Source organism: Agelaius phoeniceus, chromosome 13, assembly GCF_051311805.1.
Source record: "Agelaius phoeniceus isolate bAgePho1 chromosome 13, bAgePho1.hap1, whole genome shotgun sequence".
In the NCBI taxonomy this organism is placed as follows: domain Eukaryota; kingdom Metazoa; phylum Chordata; class Aves; order Passeriformes; family Icteridae; genus Agelaius; species Agelaius phoeniceus.
Window position 1 is genome coordinate 10,482,634 of NC_135277.1, and position 24,102 is coordinate 10,506,735.

At 37.7% G+C, this 24,102-nt stretch overlaps 1 protein-coding gene across 2 annotated transcripts; it reads left to right on the plus strand.

Moving 5' to 3' along the window:
• Window positions 1-1,570: 1,570 nt before the first annotated feature.
• On the plus strand, window positions 1,571-23,481 carry COPS2 (COP9 signalosome subunit 2). Of its 2 annotated transcripts, none has more exons than XM_054642384.2 (13): window positions 1,571-1,745; window positions 10,692-10,805; window positions 11,868-11,945; window positions 12,541-12,666; window positions 13,940-14,050; window positions 14,167-14,244; window positions 15,083-15,257; window positions 16,275-16,453; window positions 16,593-16,645; window positions 18,717-18,814; window positions 20,713-20,795; window positions 21,870-21,928; window positions 22,726-23,481. In XM_054642384.2, the coding sequence occupies exons 1-13, from the start codon at window positions 1,692-1,694 to the stop codon at window positions 22,868-22,870; spliced, it is 1,353 nt and encodes a 450-aa protein (XP_054498359.1). In that variant the 5' UTR covers window positions 1,571-1,691; the 3' UTR covers window positions 22,871-23,481. The 2 variants fall into 2 exon arrangements, with proteins under 2 accessions (XP_054498359.1, XP_054498360.1); XM_054642385.2 differs by having other exon boundaries at window positions 1,574-1,745; window positions 13,961-14,050.
• Window positions 23,482-24,102: the final 621 nt, after the last annotated feature.

The window sequence follows — 24,102 nt, forward strand, 5'->3', positions numbered from 1 at the left end:
GTAAAAATAATGGACGGTCACATCCCTCATGGCCTGGAGGGATGGGTGTCTCTGTCCCCGTGTTTTATGCGGTGTGTGGTTCCTCCAGCTCCCCTCCCAACAGGCGGCCTCGTGGCTCCTGTTACCCCCGGATTAATGGCTACAGATACTTGCAAGGAACTGAGCATTTCAAAAGTGCTCGCAGGCTCACTCACTCAGTGTTTTGGTGTATATCTTTGTCCATTTTGGTATCTATTTTACTGTTACTCATCCCATTCAGCAAGCTTTAAGTGCTCAGACTGAAGGAAGCACAATAACAAATATCATTCTGGGTTTTCTTTTGAGGTAAAATATTTATTTCGCCCTTAGTACAGTTGTAGAATACAAACAAGCTTTTAAAAGACTTGCCAGTAGCTGTCGGGAAAAAAAAAAAAACCAACCAAATAAAAACCCACTATCAGAAACCATAACAGTATAAAATTACCAACAATAGGAAAACCTAGTAAATATTGTAGATGCATCTGTGTGTCTGTGAGAACCCCAGGCCTTGTGGAGATGGGGAGGCAGAGCTAGTCACTTGAGGGTTTTGCCTCACTCAGTTGAAGGCAGCAGCAGAAATTAGCATGTAAAAATCTTTATAAAGCCATTGCTTTACAAGGCCTGTGGATCTAAAGAGTTCAGGCCTTTAAAACTGGTATAATTTTTTTTATGGTGAACGCATCCCAGGTAAACAGTTCAGCAAGCACTGAGTAAAGCAAAATGAAGCTGAGCAGTGATGCTGGTCACAGCAACAGGCCGAGCTTTCACAGAATGGGTCAGGGTGGACGGGACCGCCGTGGGTCATCTGGTCCAACCTCCCTGCTCAGGCAGGGTCATCCCAGAGCACATGGACCAGGGTTGTGTTCAGACGGTTCTGGAATATCTCCAGTCAGGGAGCCTCCACAACCTCTCTGGGTAATCTGTCCCAGTACATGGTCACTTGCACAGTAAAGTTCTTCCTCATGCTCAGGTTGGCCTTTCTGTGCATCATTTTCTGCCCATTCTTCCTTGTTCTATTTGATGGCACCACAAAGAAGAGCCCAATTCCATCCTCTTGACACCCATGCTTTACACAGGAGCCCCTCTCAGTTGCCTCTTCTTGAGGCTGAACTGGCCCAGCTCCCTTAGCCCTTCCTCATGAGAGGTATCTCCAGACTCTTGGCCAACTTACTAGCTCTCTGCTGGACCTGCTCTAGGAGTTCCATATCTCTTTTCTACTGTAAAAGTCATAACTGCGCACGGTTCTCCAAATGCGGCCTCATCGGGGCTGAGGGGCAGGATCACTTCCCTCGACCTTTCCAGAGACTCGCCAGTCACCAGACTCGCAGCCTCCGGGGGGAACTCGGGCTGGCAGCGCCCAGCCGGACCCACGGCAGGCGGCCCCGGCGCCAGCACGGCGCACTCCGGGCAGAGGCAGCGCCGGCCCCGGAGGTTCCGGCGCGCAGTGCCCAGGCCCCGCCCGGCCGCCGTTGCCAAGGGCCGGTCGCTACCAGAGGGAGGGAGCCGGCGGCGGGGCGGCGCGGATTGGGCTCCGAGCGCCCCGGGCCGGGGGCGGGAGAGGCGCGGGCGGCAGCGGGTTCCGGGCGGAGCGGAGCCACATTGGGCAGCGCCGCGCGGGCTTCTGGGAGAAGGGGCCGTCCCCGCCGCCGCCCCCCGCCCGTCCTCCGGCCAAGATGTCTGACATGGAGGATGATTTCATGTGCGATGATGAGGAGGACTACGATCTGGTAGGGCGCGGGGCGGCGCGGGGGCTCAGCGGTACAGCCGGGGGTGCCGCCGGCGCGGCGGCGCTGCGGGCCGCTGCTGGTGCGGCGCACCCGCCGCAGCGGCCGCCCCGCCGGGTGCTGCCCCGGCAGGGAGCGCGGACATCCAGGATGAGTTTCCCTCCCGGGGAGGAGGATGCGGGCAGGGGGTGCGAGGGGCGGGTACTGCTGTCGGAGCAGCCGCTCGGCCGCCTCTCCGCGGAGCAGCAGGCCAGCTCCGGGCGGGCAGGTGGATAGGCCCGGGCTGGTGCCCCGGCCCCGGGCTGGCCCCGGTGTCCCCGCAGGGCTCCCGCTGAGGGGAGGGCTCCGGCGCGCTGCCTCCTCCCCTCTCTCCTCCTGCCCCGGCCCAAGTGCCGGGCACGGAGTGAAGTGATAAAGTTGCCCGCCCTTCTTCCCACCCGCGACTGCGAGAGGCCCTTGGGGCAGATACCGCTCGTGTCCTTGTGTGAGCCACAAACTGGGGAAAAGTAAGGGGAAGAGAAAGGAGAGTGAGGAGAAATGGCCTCACGGCCGGTTTCTGAGCCAGCGCGCCGAAGGGTGCACTTATTTCTAACTTTTTGTCTTTGTAGTCTTTGTAACCTTTCTACCACTCCCTTTTTGGTTTTAATTGTAAGGTTTAGGAGTTTTCGTGTTACATTTAGTTAACTGTTAACATCAAGTTTTGTCCTAAGCTTTTAAAGTTAAAAAATTGCTGCTTGTCTGATTAATTATACTTATATTGCCCTTACGTTATATTAGAGCTTGAGGTTTGCTTGTTTGGTTTTTTTTCTTTTCTGAACTTTGAGTGGGTTTTTAGAACTAGAGACTTTTTTTTTTTTTTAAAAAAAGCTATGTATGGTAGAAGATTGAGAGTCTGTTTAATTAATTTCATCTAAACCTGTGTTAACAGTGTTGCAGTTTCACTGAAAAACTCCAGACACTTGCTTCTGGAAGACTTGTTTTCTGACACATTATTTGGTAGTCATTGCCACTTAGAAATTCACTTAAAATGTTTACCTAATTTCATTTGGAATAGTTTCTGGGCAGTTTTTGTTAGGAACTGCTTAGAATGGTTGGATGACAGTAGATATAGAATAAAAGCATCTGCTTTTGGTTTTGAGGGTTTTTTTCCATTCATGTAAGAGTGCTTGCTTGACAGGCATTGTCATCAAAACCCTGCAAGCTGCTCAAGTCACTATTCCAAAAACTGTTTGTGTTCCCCTTTCAGTCTATGAATGAATTCACTGTAGAGACAGGGTTACTGAAGGAAATACACAGAGACCATTAAAAACATTTTGTTCTAAAATTAATTTCCATTCATTTTTATTAACACTGAAATTTGCATCCTGATGTGAAATACTGTGGTGGTTTTTTTCCATGTGATACAGTCAGGAATATTAAAGACAGTGGAATTCATGTTCCATATCCTTCCATAACATGAGAGCTGGGCATGTAGAGAAACCATTGGAATTGCATTTTTCAATCTATACAGACATGAATAAAAGTGCAGTTCAAACTTACACTGCTTTATGTCAGTTTTCTCCAAGAATAATTGGTCTAGTGCTTTTGTCTGTTTGTTTCTTCTGAAGTACTTTATTTCTCATTGGAAAAACCTTCCTGAAGCACCTTGCTTGTGGCAGATTTCCACTTCTGACTGGGGTTACTTTTACTGGAACATTTTCATTCTCATTAATTACCCTTAGCTCAGACCTTTCAAAAATCTTAAAATACTGCTTGTGTTAGGAGCACATTAGTTTTTTTCTTTTCAGTGTGTAACACCCATGTAAAGCATCAACCAATACCCAAGCTTCAGAGTTTTAAAATTTTATTTCAGTTCATAATTGATGGGGGAAAAAACCCAAGAATTGAAGAGTAAAAACATTCCAGCTAGATTAGTTTCAGCATTCTGCGACTAACAAACCATGATTGACTGTTGTTTTCAGAAATGCTTGAGGCTGTAATTGTAGTGTTCCACAGAACTGTTTCAGGAAAAACTTAAAGGTCCTGAAGGTAGGGCCTGATTTCTTCATTTCATGTTGATAGCTCGTTAAATTAAGAGAAGATTGTGAGGTGATTCTGGAGTTGAGCATCAGGGCTGCTGCAAGAGGCTTTGCAACAAAAGAATGAGTACAAGACATAATACTCCTATCAGTGCAGAATTGAAAGTAAAAGAGCGCATGTGAGTGCTGTGAATAAGAACCAGAGGAAAGGCAGTGATTGCAGAAACAGTCAATGAAAGAAGTAGCTATTTTGTCAAAATACGGTGAAACTAGGTTCAGGTCTCCCAGGGTAGCTGCCATCATAACAATTGCAGTGAAGACTCCCCAAAAAATTAATTTTGTCAGCTTTTATTAGAAGTGATTATGGCTGTTCCTCTTCAATGTGCACTTGACCTGCTGATTATGTAGACCCAGTCAGTTAAATTTCCTTAAGTATGCAAATGTTTCACACTTGAACTGAAATGAGAACAGATATTCCAAAGTCCCAGATCTTTCCCAGCTTCATTGTGGAATTTTATATAATTAGAGTAATTACTACACTGTTAAACAATTGAAGACTATCCAGGTTGTATTGGATTGTTTCTGTTTAGTTTTTCAGTAGGCAAAAATTCAAAGTTTTACATGTAAATGACCTCAGCCACTCCTACAGAAATGGAGTTTATTCACTAGAATCTTGGTATCAGGAAGAAATTTCATTTATATTTGTGGGTAGATGAACCTAGATTCACAATTTGCTAGTAATGTGCTGTGACAGCTTTGATTATAACATGAATTATTCCACTTTATGCTTCAATGAACAGAATAATGTTTACTGGTCATTATGAAAGCCACTCAATTTTAATTTTTAGTTTGGTGCTGCTAGGTGCCTTTCATGATTTCAGTACAAGTTATTTTTACTAGATCCAGCTTGAGGGTGAAGAAATACAAAGAGGGAAGGACCATTGTAAATTCCATTTTTGTTTTCAGTCTGGGACAAAAGACTATATTTAGAATTGACTTGGAGGCTAAACTCAGTCTTCCTCCAGAAATTGATTCTTCCAGGCACAATGACAACACATTGACAGTTGTTGTAGTACATCTACTGGTTTACTTGTTTTGTTTTAAATAAATAAGGAATCTGTGGTGTTCTTAATGAGTCATCTTACTGTATTCTGAAATTCAACTTTAAAATTAATCTGAGGAAAGATTGGACAAATATATTCCCAAGCAACTGGTCTGTTTACCTTATGAAGTTGTATTGTTGCAGTGGCTTGTAGGAGACCTGTAACAATTCCAATGAGCAGCCCTCAGTTTGCACCCTGTGAGATGGCTGCAGGTCCATGAGGATTGGCACAACTCAAATACAGCAGCATCCTTCAGATTGCTGAGGATTTCCTGTTTCAGGATGTGATGATATCAGGACATAGGCAGCCTTACTACTTATCTCAAACTTCATGAGTTGGCTGTCTCTTTCTTTCCAACAGAGTGAAAAACAGAGTCCTTTGCAAAAGGAATTTTTGTTTGTTAGCGAACTTGATAAGCAATCTCATCAGTAGACAGAGGCATTATTCTGTCTTTTATTGCTGGATTTTAATAGATACAGTTGAAATTTCAGGTGGATGTTGTCTCCTCTTCCCAATTGCTCATATTTCACTATTATCATCATTTTATGAAATATGTATATATGGTGCAAACAAGAATGTGGTAATGCTGTAAAAACAAGTATTCAGATCTACCAAATCAAGCATATCCACTTGGCCCTCTTCTGTTTCTTAGTGAAGTTTAATTACAGTAGTATGTGATTTTAAAAAAGTGCACTTAGCAGAGGACATAGGATGTACTGTTCTCTAAATTAGTTATTGTTTCATATTTTATATGGATTCAGCATGTGTTGTGATATTTTTTATGCATTCTCTTCAGACTCCAAACACAGAATTAATATATTTGAGGCTTATTTTGCTCATTACCATAATGTCTCAGAAGGAAGTATTGAGGCAAAAAGCCTGAGAATAATTAGTCAGTAAATTCTTTCTATCTAAACATTGACAAGTGTTGGTAAGTTCTGGTTTTTCGTTGGCTTCTTTTGACAGTTATTTAGGGTTGTGTTTAGAATGGTGCTCTCCAGGATCTGATATGCAGTTGGGTGTTAAACAGACATAAATTTCCTCTAAGTTATGCTGGAAACTGGACTTTCAGAAAACTACAGAGCTGCACAACAGAAGTAGAAAGAAAAGGCACTTTTTTGCTGTACTCTTTACATGCCATAATACAAGGTTTTCCTTTCTGCAGTCTCCTGTGTCATTTCTGTGTATCTTCCAAATGAAAAAAAAAATAAAACAAAGGCAGAACACTGTTTTCATGGAACTCTTGTGACGCCATTGCAAATCGCTGGTTTCACAGACTTCTATTCCTGGTGTCAGCCCTGGTGTGAGCCAGCAGGCACTGGATGACTTGCAGAGTTAGGGAGCAGCAGCAGAACAGAGACCTGGAATGTGAAGGAAAAGAAACCAGGACTCCCAATGCACGGCCGAGCGGCTGCAGGCTCCTTACACAAATCTCACTCTGGTTTTTACTCTCAGGGTTTGCCTCTGTTTTTTTCCTCTTTGCTCTTTGCATTCCAGTCTGATTGCTCTCTTTATATTCATGTGCCTGGATACCAACTGGCAAATGCAGGTAGAACCTGGTAGTTGCTGCTTGTCCTGCTGCCTGCAGGTGAGCAGGAGCAAATGCAAAGAAAGTTGTGCATTAGACCTCCTAATGCCATGGTTATGAAACAAAGTTAGCTGAAGTAAAATCAAATTTGTACCGGATTTGTTCTCAGAAACAGTTGCACTTCATAAAAAAATAAATTGTTTGAGTCAGCCAAATGGATGAAATTTGGTAAAATCACCAGCAACTGACAGTTAACAGTAATAAGTATTGCAACAATGTCCTTGAAAGATAATTTTTTACAGAAATAGAACTCTTTGTATTGTCTTTTTTTCTGGAAAGTTGCCTGTATATAGCTGCTTTCCCCCTACTCCTTTTATTAAAAAAGGTTGGCAAAGTAGGAATTCAGTTCCTGTAGTGGTGGCAAATGATAAACAGAGGAGCACAAGTTTAGGTAAGAAGTAGATGTAGAAATTAGAGAAGTGCTTCAGGCAAGTGAGGAGACCAGAAAATTGGTAACAACAGTAGTTTTCATTAAATACTTGTATCTTTGTTTTTATTGATGTAGAGCTTTACCAGGTCAGTGTGCCGCTCTGACAGATAGAATGCCACACGTGTACACTGAGATGTCCCTGATACACTGCTATGGTCTCCTGTCCCTGTCGCTGTTCTGGCCCCCAGCACAGGGGCCGTGCCTGGAATCTCTGGAGGCCGCAGTGCCAAAGCTCCTGCCCCAGTCCTCAGAAAGCAGCACGGAGCCCAAGAGCCCAAGGCACGGTCTGCTGCAGGGAAGGGAAGGGGCAGGCTGGGAGCAGGGCTGGGGAGGAGCCGGTGCTGGGTGCTGTTCTCGTGCCTTTGCTGCTGGACACACTGCACATGGACCCGGGCTCTGAAAAGGGTGACTAAAGCTGACTCGGGTGAATTGACTTCTGGGTGTGCTCATTTTACAAGCTGAGGCTCAATGTTTTAAAGCTGTTTACTAGATAAAATTCTATGAAAACTTAATATGTAACATAATAAAGACTTCTTGAATAAATTGGTTTCTTGATACTAATTTAACTTTTTATTAAAACTATTTGAAAGAACAATATTCCAGACAGAGTAAACTCCATCAGAGTTTTATCTCTGTTACAATTGAGCTAGTGTAGTAATTTCTCTTCCTCCAAAAAGCAATGGGATGGCCTAGGATTGAATATAACTGATTACATTTAGAACATTAAGATTTTCAACATAGCAATGCTTAAATAATATCCTAACTTATTTAACTGCATTTTTTCAAGGTCTTACCAGGGCTTTCAAATTTCTTGAGTGATGATAAAAACCCTAATTGTTTGTTTTGATGATCCTCAGAGGAAGGAACATTTCAATGGGTTTCAAAGAGCAATGGATTTCTGTGTACTCAGACTGCTCTTTTTTTTTTCATTTGTACTTATAATGTTGATGTTCATTTGAAAAATATAAACAGGACCTTAGTTTTAAAAATTCCTAGGCCTCTTACTTTTTTTACATCAGCTAGAGATAAATTATATCATCCGGCTGCTTTTATATCTCAAAGTTCTAATTAAGGATGTTCGTCACTATGCAAATTGTTAGGTCTGGATGCTGTAGTGGAAATTTTTAGAGTTATGTAGAAATCCTATTTGTAAACCATATATTTCTACCTAATTTGCAGCAAACTTTCTACCTATAAGGTTTGAGCTGGGGAAGTTGTTCAGGCAGGAACTAGGGGTATTGAAAATGAGGGTGAGGAAAGGCTAGGCTCTTGCTATCTGAGTTTATTGTTAAAAGAACTTTTCTGTTTTCAGAACTGAGAAGGAAATTAATCTTTTTCTTAATTGGATCTTTCAGGACACAGCTTTATACTTTCCTCCTTTTTTGCTTTTGGCAGAAGCTTAATGTTCTTGCATTTGTATCCTAGTGCACTAAGCCATCTCTGCATCAAAAGAAGACAGAGTGCTTGTCCTTCTGAATATCAGCACTGGCATAATGAGCATCAGTGCTTGAAATAAGATTCAGTATCTACATGGCTGATGTTTGGTTTTTTTAACATTGTCTAAAGATTAATGGCATCGGCTCATACTTAGTTGGAGGTTTTAAAGTTTTCACAGCCATTAAGTCTAAATATGTCTTTTTAAAAATAAACCACCTTACATTTTCTGGAAGTAGGAAAGCCTTATCTCCATTACAGCTTTGAGTCCATATCATCATCCTAAGTCTGATGCACATAGGCATCAAGTGAAGAAAAAATATAGCTGTGAAAATGTAAACCAGTACTTTTTATGAATTTCAATGCATTTCCACTGGGGGAAAAAATATCAATAGACTTAACACTTCTTTATTATGTATTAATGTTATGAAATTATCTTTATGGGATATTTAAGTAGCATTGAGAAAAATTATCTGAAAAAAGGCTTTCTGCATGAATCCACATCCAGAATCATTGCCAGAGCGAAGATGAAAGTTCAGATGTTTCTGGCTTGAGGCTAATGGAGCACGTTGTCTCCTAAAAGGAATTAATTTAGTTTGCTTTCCTTTTATCTTTGCAAACAGACACTTCTGCCAAAAATATTCCCCATTGTCCAAGTTAAGCATTAACAAGACATCAGCTGATTACACATATCTTAAATGCTTTGTTGTTTATTTTTTGGCAGCCTGTGTGTATAAGGTGCCTGATACAGCTGTTGACATCGGGTTGTGCCCATAGCTGCTCCACTGGAGTTGGATCGATAGGATAAGGAGTTTACAAAAACAAGCCAACCAAAATGAGACACTGCCCAATTAAATAAGACACTTGCTTCCTGTTTTCTTTGCTCTTTTCAGTATCACATTTTTATACTTCTGTGGGAATTCAGAAAACAGGTTGGTGGAATTGACAAGACTTTTCAGTCCATTCATTCTCACTAATGATAGTACTTCGTGGGTGAAAATAAATACATACCTGGGCAACTTGCCTACATGTTACAAATAGAAACATTAAAAGGTAGAAGGACAAATGTCTCAAGTACCATGTTTATTAAAACTTGGTTTGACTGTGGGCTCCCATAATTCATTTTTACTTTAGAACTTCAGCAAAGTTAAACTTTGAGAGATTGCTTGCAGTGCAGGGAGGAGAGAGCTAATTTAAAACTTTTCTTTTGTCTCATCTTTTTTCATTCCTTCCTATGGTTTTGGAGGAGTCCATTAATAGTAGGAATATACAAATGAACAAAAGAATAAATGTGTCTGACAAAGTACAGCAAGAGTAAAATCCACCCTAAAGGAAGGAACCTGACTGTGCATTGCTTATGTTGGTGCAAGGGAAAGTTACTCTGACAGCAGCAACTTTGAGATTTAAACAGATTGTGTTGGAACAGTTCATCTCCTAATAGCCAAAATCCTGTTCAGAGAAGTTAGCTTGAAAATGCAGAGGTGTGAAGTGGTTTTGAATCATGTAAATATCAAATGAAATTATTATTTGAACTTTATTAGTGTTTTGTAATTTGGACATGCAGCATTGTCCTTTAGCAAAAGAAGATAAAATATGCAGGGATTTTTCATCAGAAGTAGTCTCAGAGTACTTCCTAAAAAAATTAAGTAGCAACTGTTAGAAGTAAATACTTCAGTTTCTTTGGCACTAGTGTGCATGATGGATAATTATTTGATTAAATTATCGTGCCCCAACATCTTTGGCAGCATTTTTAGCATTTTCATAATCATCTCCTGCTTCTCAGGGCATAAGCAGCTGGTGTTATTGTCATTATTCTTTTTTTAAATTTCCTTAGACAAGGATGAATCGTTGTGGCATAGAAAGGCAGATTACAGAGGGATTCATGGACGTATTTGATACCCTCCATGGCTGAATCATTCCTCGTGTGACAGCTCAGCAGAGCCTCTTCTGTGCCTACCAAAGGCTGCATCATTGAGTGCCTTCAGGAGGAGCAGTGGGCAGTGTGTTCTCCCCCTCCCAGAAATGCCAGGTGCTCTGGGCCTCTGTGCTGAAACTCAGCATTGGCAGAATTTCAGTAATCCAATCTGTACTTGTCATAAAGGTGAAGTTGGTGGAGCTGTGAGTTCATGAACCCAGAAAGAAACCTGCTGACAGCAAATGTTGGTGGATGGTGAGCCTGGCCTGGAATGGGAGAGAGGGAGAATCATTACATGGCTCCATACCTGTTCTGTGCTCTGAAACCAAACACTGCCTCTTCATACACAAGCATTCTGTGCCAGTTGGAGTACTATGTATTACTATTTTTCAGCAGATTTTTTTCTGATTATTATTTCTTTTTTTTTTTCTCTGATTATTATTTTTTTTCTTGAAATGTAGGAATATTCTGAGGACAGCAATTCTGAACCAAATGTGGATCTGGAAAATCAATACTACAATTCCAAAGCTTTGAAGGAAGATGACCCCAAAGCAGCATTAAGCAGTTTTCAGAAGGTTGTCTGTCTTTCTATTCTATCTCTTCTTTTTATATTAATTCACATTTTAAAAATTTGGTACTATTTGAGTTATTTTCTGAAATTTTAAGAGTAGGATTTATCTTTTAAATTACTAATGTGCTAAGTTTATTATTGAGTATCTTAAACTCCGGGCTGACTGCCTTTCAGGATCATTCTTAGGGAGAACAAATAGGACAGGGTATAGTCTTATCACAGATCTGACTTTTTAATCTTCAGGATTTACAAAGTTAATTAAACAGTTCTAAATGTGTTTTCATGCATCAACAATAGAAACCAGATCCATTTAGGTTTTTTAAATAAAATGGTGTTTTCCCCAGTGTCTTATGTAACATTATATTTGCTTTGCTATCTGATTCCAGACCTTTAAATGTGTAAATACTAACTAACACAGTTTCTTTTCTTCATCTCAGTTTAAAATTTTAATGTTTGCACACTGCTATAAGAAAGCAGTATGTAAGATGCAACTTTTAAAAGAAAAAATAGATTTTTGCATCTCTTTACTCATTTATAGTGTATAGCAAAACTATGTACATGACGTCAAAAAAAACTTTCTAAAGTTTTTACTTACAAAACATTTCCTTAACTATGCTGCATTAAAACCTAGAAGCCTTTCTCCTTTGTGAAGGAATCTTCTTCATAGTAATTCAGAAGGGCTTTTTAACTTAATTTGGTCAAAATTCAGTTGACTCAGTTTTGCAGGAGGTGTTACAACTATTTTTGCTGACACGTTTATGAAGCGGTGTTAAAATTTAGTGTTTGGCAATAAAGTGTTTGCTGTTAGATGATAACAACAACAACAGCAACAATCATGTTCACCCTCCCTATGTCAGCTAAGTTGTGAAAACTGAGGAGATACACTCTCACTTTTTCAGTATTAACAGGAAAGAATAAAATTGAAGAACAGGGCAGAGTCAAACATTACTTTGTAAGAAGCAAAGTTGTGGGGGTGGGAGGGCATGTATGGGATATGTATATTTTAGACAATTCAAGTTTGAATAAAGCTTTTATAAATATAGTTTTAAAAATTCTTCTTTTTCAGGTTTTGGAGCTCGAAGGCGAAAAGGGAGAATGGGGATTCAAAGCTCTGAAACAGATGATTAAAATAAACTTTAAATTGGTAGGAATTACATCTATCACTTGGGAGTAAATAGCATAAATATGTATTTGGTCCAGAGATCTTAAATTAGTGTCCTAATTTATGGCTATGACAACTAAATCTACCAGAACTTGCTTTTTACAGCCTTTAATGGCTTCTACAGACATGGCAGGGAAATTATGTGGTGTTTGCAAGACAAAGGCAAAATGGATGCAAAATAACTGCTGTAGTCAGCTGGTACTGCATGAAAGTGTGAGGCTCAGTCCTTGCTGTGCTGAGGTGTCACACCACTGACAGTGGGCACGTTTCTCTGTGTGTACTGCACCAGGACAAAACAGAAAAATTTATATGCTATGTATGCAGCCATTCCAAAGAGTTGTATGCCCAGCTCTGTTTTCTTCATTGAGATGAATATTTTAGATGTGTGTTTTATGCAGTCCTGAGGTTATTTCTGATTCTGCAGGTTATGAATGAAGTGGTGATATGAAAGTTTTAAGAGCAACCACTACTGCATTGTCTTTCTTTAAGCTTTTTTTTTCCTGCATGTAAACTTGCAAGATATCTTAGATTCAACAATTAAAACAAAAATTATAATGTGATTTTGTTTTTCTTTTAGACTAACTTTCCTGAAATGATGAATAGGTATAAACAGCTATTGACCTACATACGGAGTGCAGTTACAAGGAATTACTCGGAAAAATCCATCAATTCTATTCTTGATTATATCTCTACTTCCAAGCAGGTTGGATCATCAATTCTTTCATCTTCATAGTTTTCAGTTTTGCATTTTTAACTGTGGACATTTTTTATGTTTGGTTTGGGCTTTTTTGATCTTAATAGAGGAATTTTGAGTATTCATTTACTGTCATATGTAAAAATATATTCCCACAAGTAGTGGATTCTGTTAGCACAGATAAATCTTCATAAAGTTGTCCTTTTTGACAACATTTACCTGGAATTTCTATTTCGTTTTTAGCATAGCTACACAATAGAAGTGCCCTCTCAAATATAATTTTAAATTAAATAATGTGGGTTTTTTTTATTTTGGGGGCAAAGGAGAATCTTTGCAATGAAGTGTTGGTGTGAAATACTGCCTGTCCAGTGCACTGTGCTGCTACATGTCCATAGATACAGAGCCCAGCTCCTTTTGTGTTGTTGTAGAAGTTTTACAAAGAAAAGGAAACTCCCCTCACTGACTACCTGAAGTAGCACCTTCATATGGAGGATCATTGGTCTTCAGTGCTGAGTCCTTGGTCATGATCACAATCCTGTCACTCTTAGAGGTGGCAGTTGAATGCTGGGTTACTCTGAGGTCTACAGGATTGTCTCAGACTGTCCCTTCTTGGCAGAGCTCAGTGTCTCTGGTTTGTAGTTGAGCCAGACCTGGAGGGACAGTCTGGAAATCTTAATTTGATATATAGTCACAGATTTGTTACCCCCAAAGGAACAGTGGCCATGAGCAATACTAATGCATTCTTTGTAGAACCCTTGTAAAAGGTAACACTCAGCACTTTAATTCCCATTTCAGATGGGGGTTTTTTGGCTTTATGCCAAGAATTAGTTTGATGCACTCAAGAGCTTTCTTCCACTCAGCATTGCTACTCCAGAAAGAAGAAGGCATCTTTTCCTTTGACCCTATTCCTCTTTTTTGTAAAGCATATTTTCTTTTTGATATGTAAATTATTTTTATTCTTTTAAGCGGGAGCAATATTGCCTGTGTTTGTTACAAAACATCAGAGTTCTGTTCCTTGGTTATATAAGATGGGTTTTATAAGGTGGCTTTCATTTTTCACAGGTGGGTACAGATCTTAAAATGTGAATACTTTTTAATGATACCTGTTTCATGAAAAAAAGGTAATGTAGTCAGTTTGGTTATTTTAGAAGCTGTTTGCAGTTTAAATGCAAACATTAAGTAAGATGCAGATACCTTTCTTATTTTGAAGTTCAAGCATGCACTTTTAGTTTGTTCAGATTGACTTTATTAACAGGTACAAATTTGCTGTTTACAATTATAGAATTCTGATTTTTTATGTCAGATGGATTTGCTTCAGGAATTCTATGAAACAACACTTGAAGCTCTGAAAGATGCTAAGAATGATAGATTGTGGTTTAAGACAAACACAAAGGTAAAATATATAACTTCCTATTTTTTGCTTTTCTTTGACACCTTCAGCTAATTCTTATAAATTATAATTGTGAAATTTTAATAGACCTCAGTACTTCAACTTTCTTTTCATTACAGCTTGGCAAATTATATTTAGAACGAGAAGAATATGGAAAGTTACAAAAGATTCTGCGTCAGCTGCATCAGTCATGCCAGGTACCTTTATATTCTAAATCACTGTGCCTTAGTAAACAGCATTGATGCTTTTTTTTTTTTTTAATGTATCTGTTGTTGGCCTTTGAGGCATTTTGCTGAGCTTTAGTACAGAGGGAAGAAATACTGTGCCTGATTTTGTTATGTGCTTGATAACATGAACAAAAAATGCTAAGTGCTTTATTCTTTCCTTAAAGATGATTTTAAAAAAATTATTCACAATTGCTGATAGGGTTTCACTTCAGGTGCAAGGATGAGAAGCACATATCAATAATCCATAATGCATGAATATTCATTTTAAAATATAGCAAAGATTCCAAGTGAGCTTTATTCAAAACTGAAAGTGCAGTTGTTACTTCCCCATCTGGAAGGGGAAAAAATAAATTAGCCATGCAGTCTGCTGTGCTTGTTTCTGACACTTTTCCTCCTTCAGTATGGAAATAGGTTACAAATATCTGGGAAATGGTTTTGTTAGAGGTAGCAGAAGAGTCATATGTGTTACCTATATATATATATATATATATGTATGCATTTGTGTCAGTCATTGTATTTATATACTAAGAGTGTGGCTTAATGTGGAAAAGAATTAAAGTTTTGAGAAAAACATTTAATAGGAAATAATGATGTTTTAAATAAAGGGCTTCAAAATGTGGCCTGTGGTAAGTTCTTTGAGTACTATGTTTTCTGTAAGTAGTTACATCAGAATTTCAGAGTTTTAGGAATATCCTTGTTTTTGACAGGAAATTACTGAGAGTATTTGGTTATCAGTGTTTTGCTAGTATAAAACTGAAATTGCTGTTCTCTTAAAATTTCACAGTATTTATTACTTAATCTGTCCTAGACTGATGATGGGGAAGATGATCTAAAAAAAGGTACTCAACTATTGGAAATCTATGCTTTGGAAATTCAAATGTATACAGCACAGAAAAATAACAAAAAACTTAAAGCACTATATGAACAGTCATTGCACATCAAGTCAGCCATTCCTCATCCACTGATCATGGGAGTTATCAGAGGCAAGTTCACCTTGAATTTTTCATTTGTCTTCTGTTGCAGAGATTTGTTCATGAAAATATGATAACCAGTGGTTTTTTTCCAGTTCCACCTATAAAGACAGAGGCTTCTGTAGATTCAGTCTCATCATTTTCTTCTTGCAGGACTTCAGCTCTGCAGTTTTGGTGCCCAAGTACCAGAGGCACTGGTCAGAAGGGCAGGACAGTTGGCTAAATAACTGTTAGGAGAGAAGCAGTAGAAAGACAAGAGGAGGACTTGCTGTTTGACCAGGGGAGGCAGCAAAAGAAGAATGCAAAGGCATCTGCAGGGCATGAAAACAAAGGCTTGACAGGACTGCTGGCAGAAGGGACTGCTGGCAGAAGGGCTGCTGTTCCTGCAATCTCCTTTTATAAATTTGTGTCTTACCTCACTAAAACTCAGCAGAAACCAAAGGGCTTTAATATGTGTTTGAAAATATAATTCATTATCTGCAATAATGAACTGTAGTGGAAACAAGCCATGTGTCTTGAAAAAAAAACCAGCTTTCTTCAGAACACTGTTATGCCTTCCTCCTTTCCCTGGTGTAGATACTGCACAGACAATCAGGCAGCAGTGGGTACTTCAGAAATAAAAGGATACAGAAAGTATTTCTCATTTTTGCTGTGTGTTTTTGCTTAACAGATAGGGAAAATTCCATAAATATGCAAAGTCTGTTGCCACTGAAATGGAGGTAAATTCTATCTCAGCTTTTGCAGTATTTTAAGATAATGGTGATGTAATTATTGGCTATGAGGATTAGTGTTCTTTAAGTTCTATGGTGTAGGCTGGGTTTTGTTTTTTCTTCTTTGGAATGAGTTTATTCAAATGGCAGTGCTATATGTTAAGACCTTAATGCTTTTTTTTCCTAATGATTTCTGAGAACCAAATCACTTCTGAAAATGTTTCAGTAATCTGTTTAGAAATAGCATGGAACTTGAGTACAATTATTGTAGTCAGCAACAAGCACACAGTGTTCCTTTTCATCTCTGTTTTCTTTTCAGAATGTGGAGGCAAAATGCACTTAAGAGAAGGAGAGTTTGAAAAGGCACATACTGATTTTTTTGAAGCATTCAAGAATTATGATGAATCAGGGAGCCCCAGAAGAACCACTTGCTTAAAATATTTGGTCTTAGCAAACATGCTCATGAAGTCTGGAATAAATCCATTTGATTCTCAGGAGGTATTTTTTTCTTTCTCCTTCACACACACACCCACCCCCCATCCCCTCACCCTTTTCTGAATATATAGAGAAATTACCCAAAGGATGGAAATGGAAAAAAAAATCTGAATTTGCATATTATGCTTTCTGTTCTGTGTAGGCTAAACCATACAAAAATGATCCAGAGATTCTAGCAATGACGAATTTAGTAAGGTAAGATTTTCATTTTTCTGGAGAAGGGAACAAAATGATAAAAAGAAAAAAGATATATTGTCCAAACTTGAAAGGGAATATTTTTAGAAATGGCGTTTCTCTGCACAGTTAACACAGTTATTCATAAATATTGGGCAAATATTCAAGGATTGTTTTTCTTTTGAAACTTATTATGAGAGATCATAGTATAGATGCCACACTATGTAGGGGTATCGAAGCTGTGTACTTTTGCCACTTTATGGTGTGACAAAACTCTCTTTTCTCCCCTTAAATAAAGTTGTCCCATCTTGTACTGCAACTGGTCTTTTTAGGCTCTGGCTGATTACATAAGAGAAATTGAGTTGAGTGACATCTCATACCAAAGCCAGTAGAATCATTTGCTGCATGGATATATCATGAGTTCCTAAGTTAGGAATATGAAACTTAACTTTCAGTGATCTCCTGTATCCTTCAAACAAGTGAACATCAAAAGAAAGCCTCATTATCTCTTAGGCACCTCATTACCTCTACCTCACAGGCAACTGTGAGAATTTCCAGTGTATGAGGATCATTAGGTCAATGAACTGAGGCAGGTTTTGTACACTGGGTTTTGAAGCTCACCTACTGTATCCTCTCTGGCCTGCCTCTGCTCCTTTCCCCTTCTTTTCCCTACATAAGAAGTAATGTCTGCTCTCATTTTGAAACAGTTGATCCTGTGTTGGAACAAACTGCTGTGATACTGCTGCTGTGCTTTACCATTGTATACACACAAATTGTTTCTGAAAGTGAGGACATTCATCCATTATTGACATGGTGATTGAATAAATTATTTGGCAGTTTAGTAAGGGACTATTTCCAGTAACTCCTTCCACTTTAGATGTGTTTTTTTCTAATTCACTGTCATAGTTTCATACGAATTTGAGGCAGAAGGAACTCCAGATGGCCTTACCCAATCTGATTTTATTCATGTTTCTCATTTATATCTTTTATCTTGACATTTGAGTATAACTCCTTCTTTAAAATTAATAACACAGTTAAAGCAATATTGATAAGGAATGTGTGATGATAAAATTAATTTCAAATATTACAGTTATGTTTTTAATCCTACCTATATTCTACAGTGGGAACTTGCATGCTTTACATATGATGAAAAGACTTGTGAAATAAACAATAAAATATACTGAACTGAAATTTCTTTTATTATGAAGTAAAATTTACTGGTTTCATGTGATACAGTCCATGCCATTCACATAACTATTTATAAGCTGCTGAAGTTCTGCCTTAAATTTAACAGGTATTTTTCTTGGCCATTTTAATAACAGATGAATCTTTTTTGACCAGTTTCAAAACAATCTTAAAATGTACAGAATATGAAGGACAAATAGATGTTGTTATTAAAATGTTTGATATTAGTATTAAACAGAAGTTGAAAGTTTTGTTTTGAAAGAATGTTTTTCAAGAAAAAGGCCTTTCTTCAGAGGTTGCAGCTCTTGGCCTTTAAATGATGCTATGGTGGCACCTTCTTTTTGCAATGCTTTCTTAGATGACAGGATCGACTTGTGAAAGGACATATACACAAACAAGCTATAAGTAAAAATCTAAAAAGTAATATTATGCCAAAATTACTGATGAATAATCCTGGAAGTCTTTATTTCTTTCACCTTTCAGTATTTTTAGCATTCAGCTTAAGCTGGACATTGTAGAGACAGCACCAGCCCTGTAGACTCTTTTTAGCTCTTATTTGTTCCATAAAGTATGACTTCATGAAGCCAAAATTCATGTAATGATACTTTTCAAAACAGGGTATTTAAGAATAGCTTCTTAAAGTGCAAAAGTTTTGATATTGAGTGCACTTGTGGAACAACTCAATGTCCATACCAAACTTCAGTAAATGTTGCTAAAATTGAAACAGGAGAAAGGTCATTTCTGCTGCATTTCATCTTGAAATCGAGTTTTTGCATATAAAGGTTCTGAACAGAAATATTTTCCACCAGTGCTTAATACATGTTTTTTTAGAAATTGTGGAACATAATCTTATGAGTCTGTTTTAATTTTAAAATGAATAATTCAGTCCCTTGGTTTTTTTCTGAAGTGCCTATCAGAATAATGACATCACTGAATTTGAGAAGATTCTGAAAACAAATCACAGCAACATCATGGACGATCCCTTCATAAGGGAGCACATTGAAGGTATTTTAAAGGCTGTTATAATAATTTTTGTTTTCACTACTTAGTAAGCTCCTTTTTTTTTCTTCCCCCACCTTGGTTTATTTTTCTTTTTGGCACTAAGAGTTCCTTGGAATTACTTGTGGGTTATTCCTTTACAAGTCATTTAGAAGTTGGTCAGGGCTAACTTGCATCCAGGCATGTGGCATGACTGCAAGGATATGCAAAGTTGATGGAGAAAGTTCTAGAGGAGTGGATATTGTAAGATATCTATGGTGGTGTTAAGACACTTTGAGTATTGTTTTTGGAATAGTGAAATGAGAGTAAGCCTCATCTCTAAAGATGGTTTGTATGAGTCTCACCCACTTTGATGTTTGCTAGTTTATAATTTACTGCTTCAGATTACACAAAATACAAAATACATAGACAACGTAATGAAGGTTGCACTAATAAATATGTAGTAATATAATATTGAATTAAAATTAAATATATATATAATTTAATATATAATATAATAATATAATATATAAATTTATAATATATAATTTCTATGTATTATAAATTATATGTAATATATATTATATATAATTTATAATATATATAATTTAATTTTCATTTAATATAATGTTAAATGAAAAGATGCATACTTTTCATTTCTATCTTGTAAACCATAGTTGGAGTTATAGTACCTCTACTTAATAGAATGGGAGCACATTAACACATGCCCTTCTGTTCCATTAAGGTGCCAAAATAAAGTTACCTCACCCATTTTTCATGTATCTGAGAATTGAAGAGTCTCTTCACTTGAATACAGTGCTCAGTTCTTCAGCTAAGTGTTGTTTTCAAGAGTGAGTCTGACTGTGGCAGTGCAGGATCATTTAGCTGGATAGTTACCTGAAAGAGTTAAATCCAGAGACCTGGTTTCCTTATACTTGTTTGTAAAAGAGAACAGGGCAAACAGCAGGGGAAACTAAATATAACCCAGTGCTGCTGTTCCATGTGGACTGCTGGTGAGCTGCAAAGTCTTGGAGGGAGACTTGGTAAGATCAGAGCTGGATGCTCATGGAGGAAGGTGTGCCACAACTGGAGAGCAAGAGCAGGAAGCTGAATTAAGGCATTGAAGGGAATTGAGTGTCACTCCTTATATGCTACTGATGTCTCACCATGTTCACTCTGCAGTGATACACAACTTGTTCATAGTTATGTTTACATACCTTGCCTCGTTGTTTTCATCTCCATAGTTTATTGAGACACATAATCTGGTGTTCAGTGGCATATTATTATATAAACAGTCCTTGTTTAAACAGGTAAAAATGAACCTAGTTTTTTTTTTCTCTGTTAATTTATAATTTATGCTTTCATTTTATCCCAACTGTCTTTAATAATGTAAAAATTTATAAAATGACTGCACTATTTTATGTAAGCAAAATGAGCCTTTCCATGCAGACCATTTTATACAACTTCAGTTCCTCATTGTAATTACACCATTAGGCCCTGACTTTTAACTTTAAATGTGAATACTCCCCATGAAGTTAAATGCTCAGACATTTAAAATTGCATGGCTTTAAGCCCCTTTTCACTTTTGTACACAGCAAACATTCTAGCCATAAATTAGGGGGGCAGACATACCAGACAATGATTTTTATGATCTATCCAGTTAACTTGAATAAATAAAATTTTTACCAGAGAACATGTTGCTCCATGTTTAAACAGTTTTCAGCTCTGTCTGTCCACCTTCAGAGTTACATATTGCTTGGGTCCCTGGAAAAGGAGGGTCCTTGTTATTTTGCTGGGCTTCCCCACCCATTGAATTACACTAAACACCATGGTCTTTGAAGGTAGCATCTTTCTGGATGGAGTGCTATTGCAGCTTTATTTCAATACTGTTGTTTTTACACTGTTTATGTTTTCTTCTCTTACAGAGCTTTTGCGAAACATCAGAACACAAGTGCTTATAAAATTAATTAAGCCTTACACAAGAATACATATTCCTTTTATTTCTAAGGTATGTGGCAGTAGCCTTGCATTTGCTTAAGTAAATGATTAACTGTGAATAAAAGCTTTTAAATAAATACAGTGCTTCCAGAAATATAGCATCTAAAATACACTCTAAACCATGAAGTCCTAATGATGCACTGCTGGCAGCTTTGCAGTGCAAAAATGTAAATTTCAAGTGTCATCCAACTGCTTATTATAATATGTACTATGATATACTTCTAAAATACTCAACTACCATATTCTACTTGGTGTAGAAAAATCACATTTCTTAGGAGAAGTAAAAGAAGTGAAATTTGTATAATAAAAAATGTAATTATGAACATAAAATTTATGGACTTTTAAATTTTAACCTCTTTTGCTCATAAGCCAACATCACATGTTTGTGTTGTATGAGTTACAGAACTGTGGTAGTAGAACAAACCAAGTATTAGCATAGAATCCCTGATTTCACTGCCTAATCTGCAAAGAATGAAATAAAAACCCAGTGGTAATATATGACTATTCCCATCTCCTGTGGATCTGTGATTTTGCCTGCAAAAATTCACAGCATTACAAAATACATCATGAAGTATTAGGGATGCCTGTTTTTTATGCTTAAATTCCTTTTAGAACTCGGTATACTCTTTTTTTAGCTAGACTTAACACTTGCAGAACTTGCTTGAACCAGAAGATGCAATTATGTCTCTAAATGGTTTTGAGTCCAGATCCATTCTTTTCTGATAATTATTGTCTTATTTTATTTCCTAGGTTTTTGTGGTTGTGGTTTATTTTGTTGTTATTTGGTTTGGGATATTTTTTATCTGTTTGTTTTTTCAGTAAGTCAGTAAAGGAGCTCATTTCTGGAGCTTCTAAAATTTTGCTTTTGCCTCTTCAGCTTTTTCTGAGAGGTTACTGGTCTCTTGATTCTTGGCCATGTGTCCTTTGGGTGGAGGTCTTTTGCTTAATTGATCATTACTGAATTGATACTTATGAACAGTAAGAAACAGAGGTTAAACTAAATTCTGTATATGAAAATAAAGATTGGGGGGGTTTAATGTTGCAGAACATAGTAACAGCATAATGAGTTTTATTTTTGTTTCAGGAGTTAAACATAGATGTAGCTGATGTGGAAAGCTTGCTTGTGCAGTGCATATTGGATAAGTATGTACCCGATTCTTGATTATTGATCTTTGATTACTTTAAAATAATCAAACTGTAGAAGAGGCAACAAAACTATTTTGGGGCATTGTGATAATACTGGTTGATTCTAGAAGTGAAAGGGAATGGTGCTGACTTTGTATTTGCTTGGTTTCTGAGCAGTAAAGTGTGTTTGAAGGATGGGAACCAAGAAAATTATACAGGGAGCATCTTCTTTCTTTAATTCTTAATTAAATAATAAATTCCCTGAATTATTATGAAATTAGGAAAGTTGTTATTCTATGAAATTATGAAAGTTGTTATTTTTAGTAATTGCTGCTTACACCCTTGTATATTTTTGAGTGCATTTTCAAGTTGACAGATTGATAGTCTGCTCTCTTAACTAGAAGAATTTAACTACAATTTGTAAAACCTATTTTTCTGGAGAGTAACTTGTTATAACTACTACAAATATATAATCCATGCACAGGCTTGTATTGTTTGATTTCTCTTCACATAAATCTCCATTTTTCATTAATTCTTTGACTTTGAAGAACTGTTTATGTCCTATTGCTTCAGACTATGTTGGGGTCATAGCCAAGCAGATAAAACATGCATTGCCCAATGAATTAGTTGTTTGATTTCCAGTCATGACAGCTTAATAGGCAGTACTGCCCAGGACAATAATTATAAAAGTGCTGAATTCTGAAATGGACTTTGTGCCTCTCTTGTAGAAGACCTCTTATTTTACCTCTGATTCATTGTTAGCTCCTATTTCCATGTGCATTAGCCATTGATAGTTTTTATTTATTCACTCCTAGCACTATACATGGCCGAATTGATCAAGTCAACCAGCTCCTAGAACTGGACCATCAGAAGAGAGGTGGTGCACGTTATACTGCGTTAGATAAATGGACCAACCAACTAAATTCTCTCAACCAGGCTGTAGTCAGCAAGCTGGCCTAACAGAAAACAAGCTTCTACAAACCTACTTAAGGCAACAGTGCAGTGATGTAAACCTTAAAAGAACTGGGAATGGCAAAACTACTGTCGGTTGGTGTGCCCTGAAATTATTGGAGTTATGGCAGAAGTGCTTTTTTGATCAGCTGGTTTGTGTTTTGCTGCTGCATTTATCCCAAGAAAAAAACAGCTTTAATCTCCAGAAGAAAACCAAAATGCCACGGGATTTATGCTGTATTGACATCTTGCCCTAAACATACAACATCCTAGTAATTTGTCAAGGGGCAATTAATGACCAGAGAGAAGATTTTTGTCATGATTTTAAGTACACTGACACGTTACTGTTGGTTAAATTTAAATATGTTTTACCTGCAGAAATTCTCTCACAGAAATAACCTGCAATAACTTGAAATGCATACCCTTTTGAACACTTCCTTTTCTCATGTATAAATTGAAATGTTTGCTGCATTTTGCAAAATGTCAATTCTCCAAAAATGTGTCCATATATTTCTGTACCTGCAGTGTAGTAAAGGTTTAGAAGAAACCCCATAATTATAGTGGCATACTGTCACTTAGGTTTCAAGCAGCAAAATAAACAGTGCAGTTCAGAAATTGTACAGTTTGTTTCTTGATGTGCTTTCATTATACTTGAATTTTACTTGTGTTATTTTTAAAAGAAAATAGGTATTACTTGATCTCACCACATTTGTGAAGGACAATATGGAGATTCTGACACCCTTGGTATGTGTGCTGTTGATTTTTCTTTTTTTCCCCCCTTGAAATAATGAAACATAAATACTAAAGAGCTGACATTTAGCAGTGTTGCTAACTAACTTTTAGCTTCAAGATGCCACACTATTATCAGTCCTCTCTAGTTATGTTGGTGGGTATTTGGCATTTCTCAGGGATATTCTTAGGTTTTATTTTGCTACTTTAAGAAAGGAGATTTTCCATGCAGCTCAGTGGGAATAGATGCAGACCCTGATTGTTCTCTCTCTTTGCCTAATCTGTGGTCTTTTTGAGCAGATTCAGTGTACACAAAATGACACTGTGTGTATGGAGTGGGGACCAAGTACAGTGACCTTGGTGGTAATGGAATCTGTTCTGTCCCAAACATTTGAATGCACTGCAATCCCTTCAGAGCTGCTGTTCCCTACCACAGTAAGCCACATGCCTTTTGTGGCCTAAGATTTTGGGATCACCAGATCATTTTAAAATAAATAAAGTGTTGACCACAG

Bases quoted from the DNA above. Each gene is read 5' to 3' on its own strand.
- COPS2 (XM_054642384.2), top strand. From the start codon at position 1,692: ATGTCTGACATGGAGGATGATTTCATGTGCGATGATGAGGAGGACTAC. The intron at 15,258-16,274 runs GCAAGTTCACCT...TTTTCTTTTCAG, and splicing joins GATCATGGGAGTTATCAGAG to AATGTGGAGGCAAAATGCAC. The intron at 18,815-20,712 runs GTATTTTAAAGG...CTTCTCTTACAG, and splicing joins CATAAGGGAGCACATTGAAG to AGCTTTTGCGAAACATCAGA.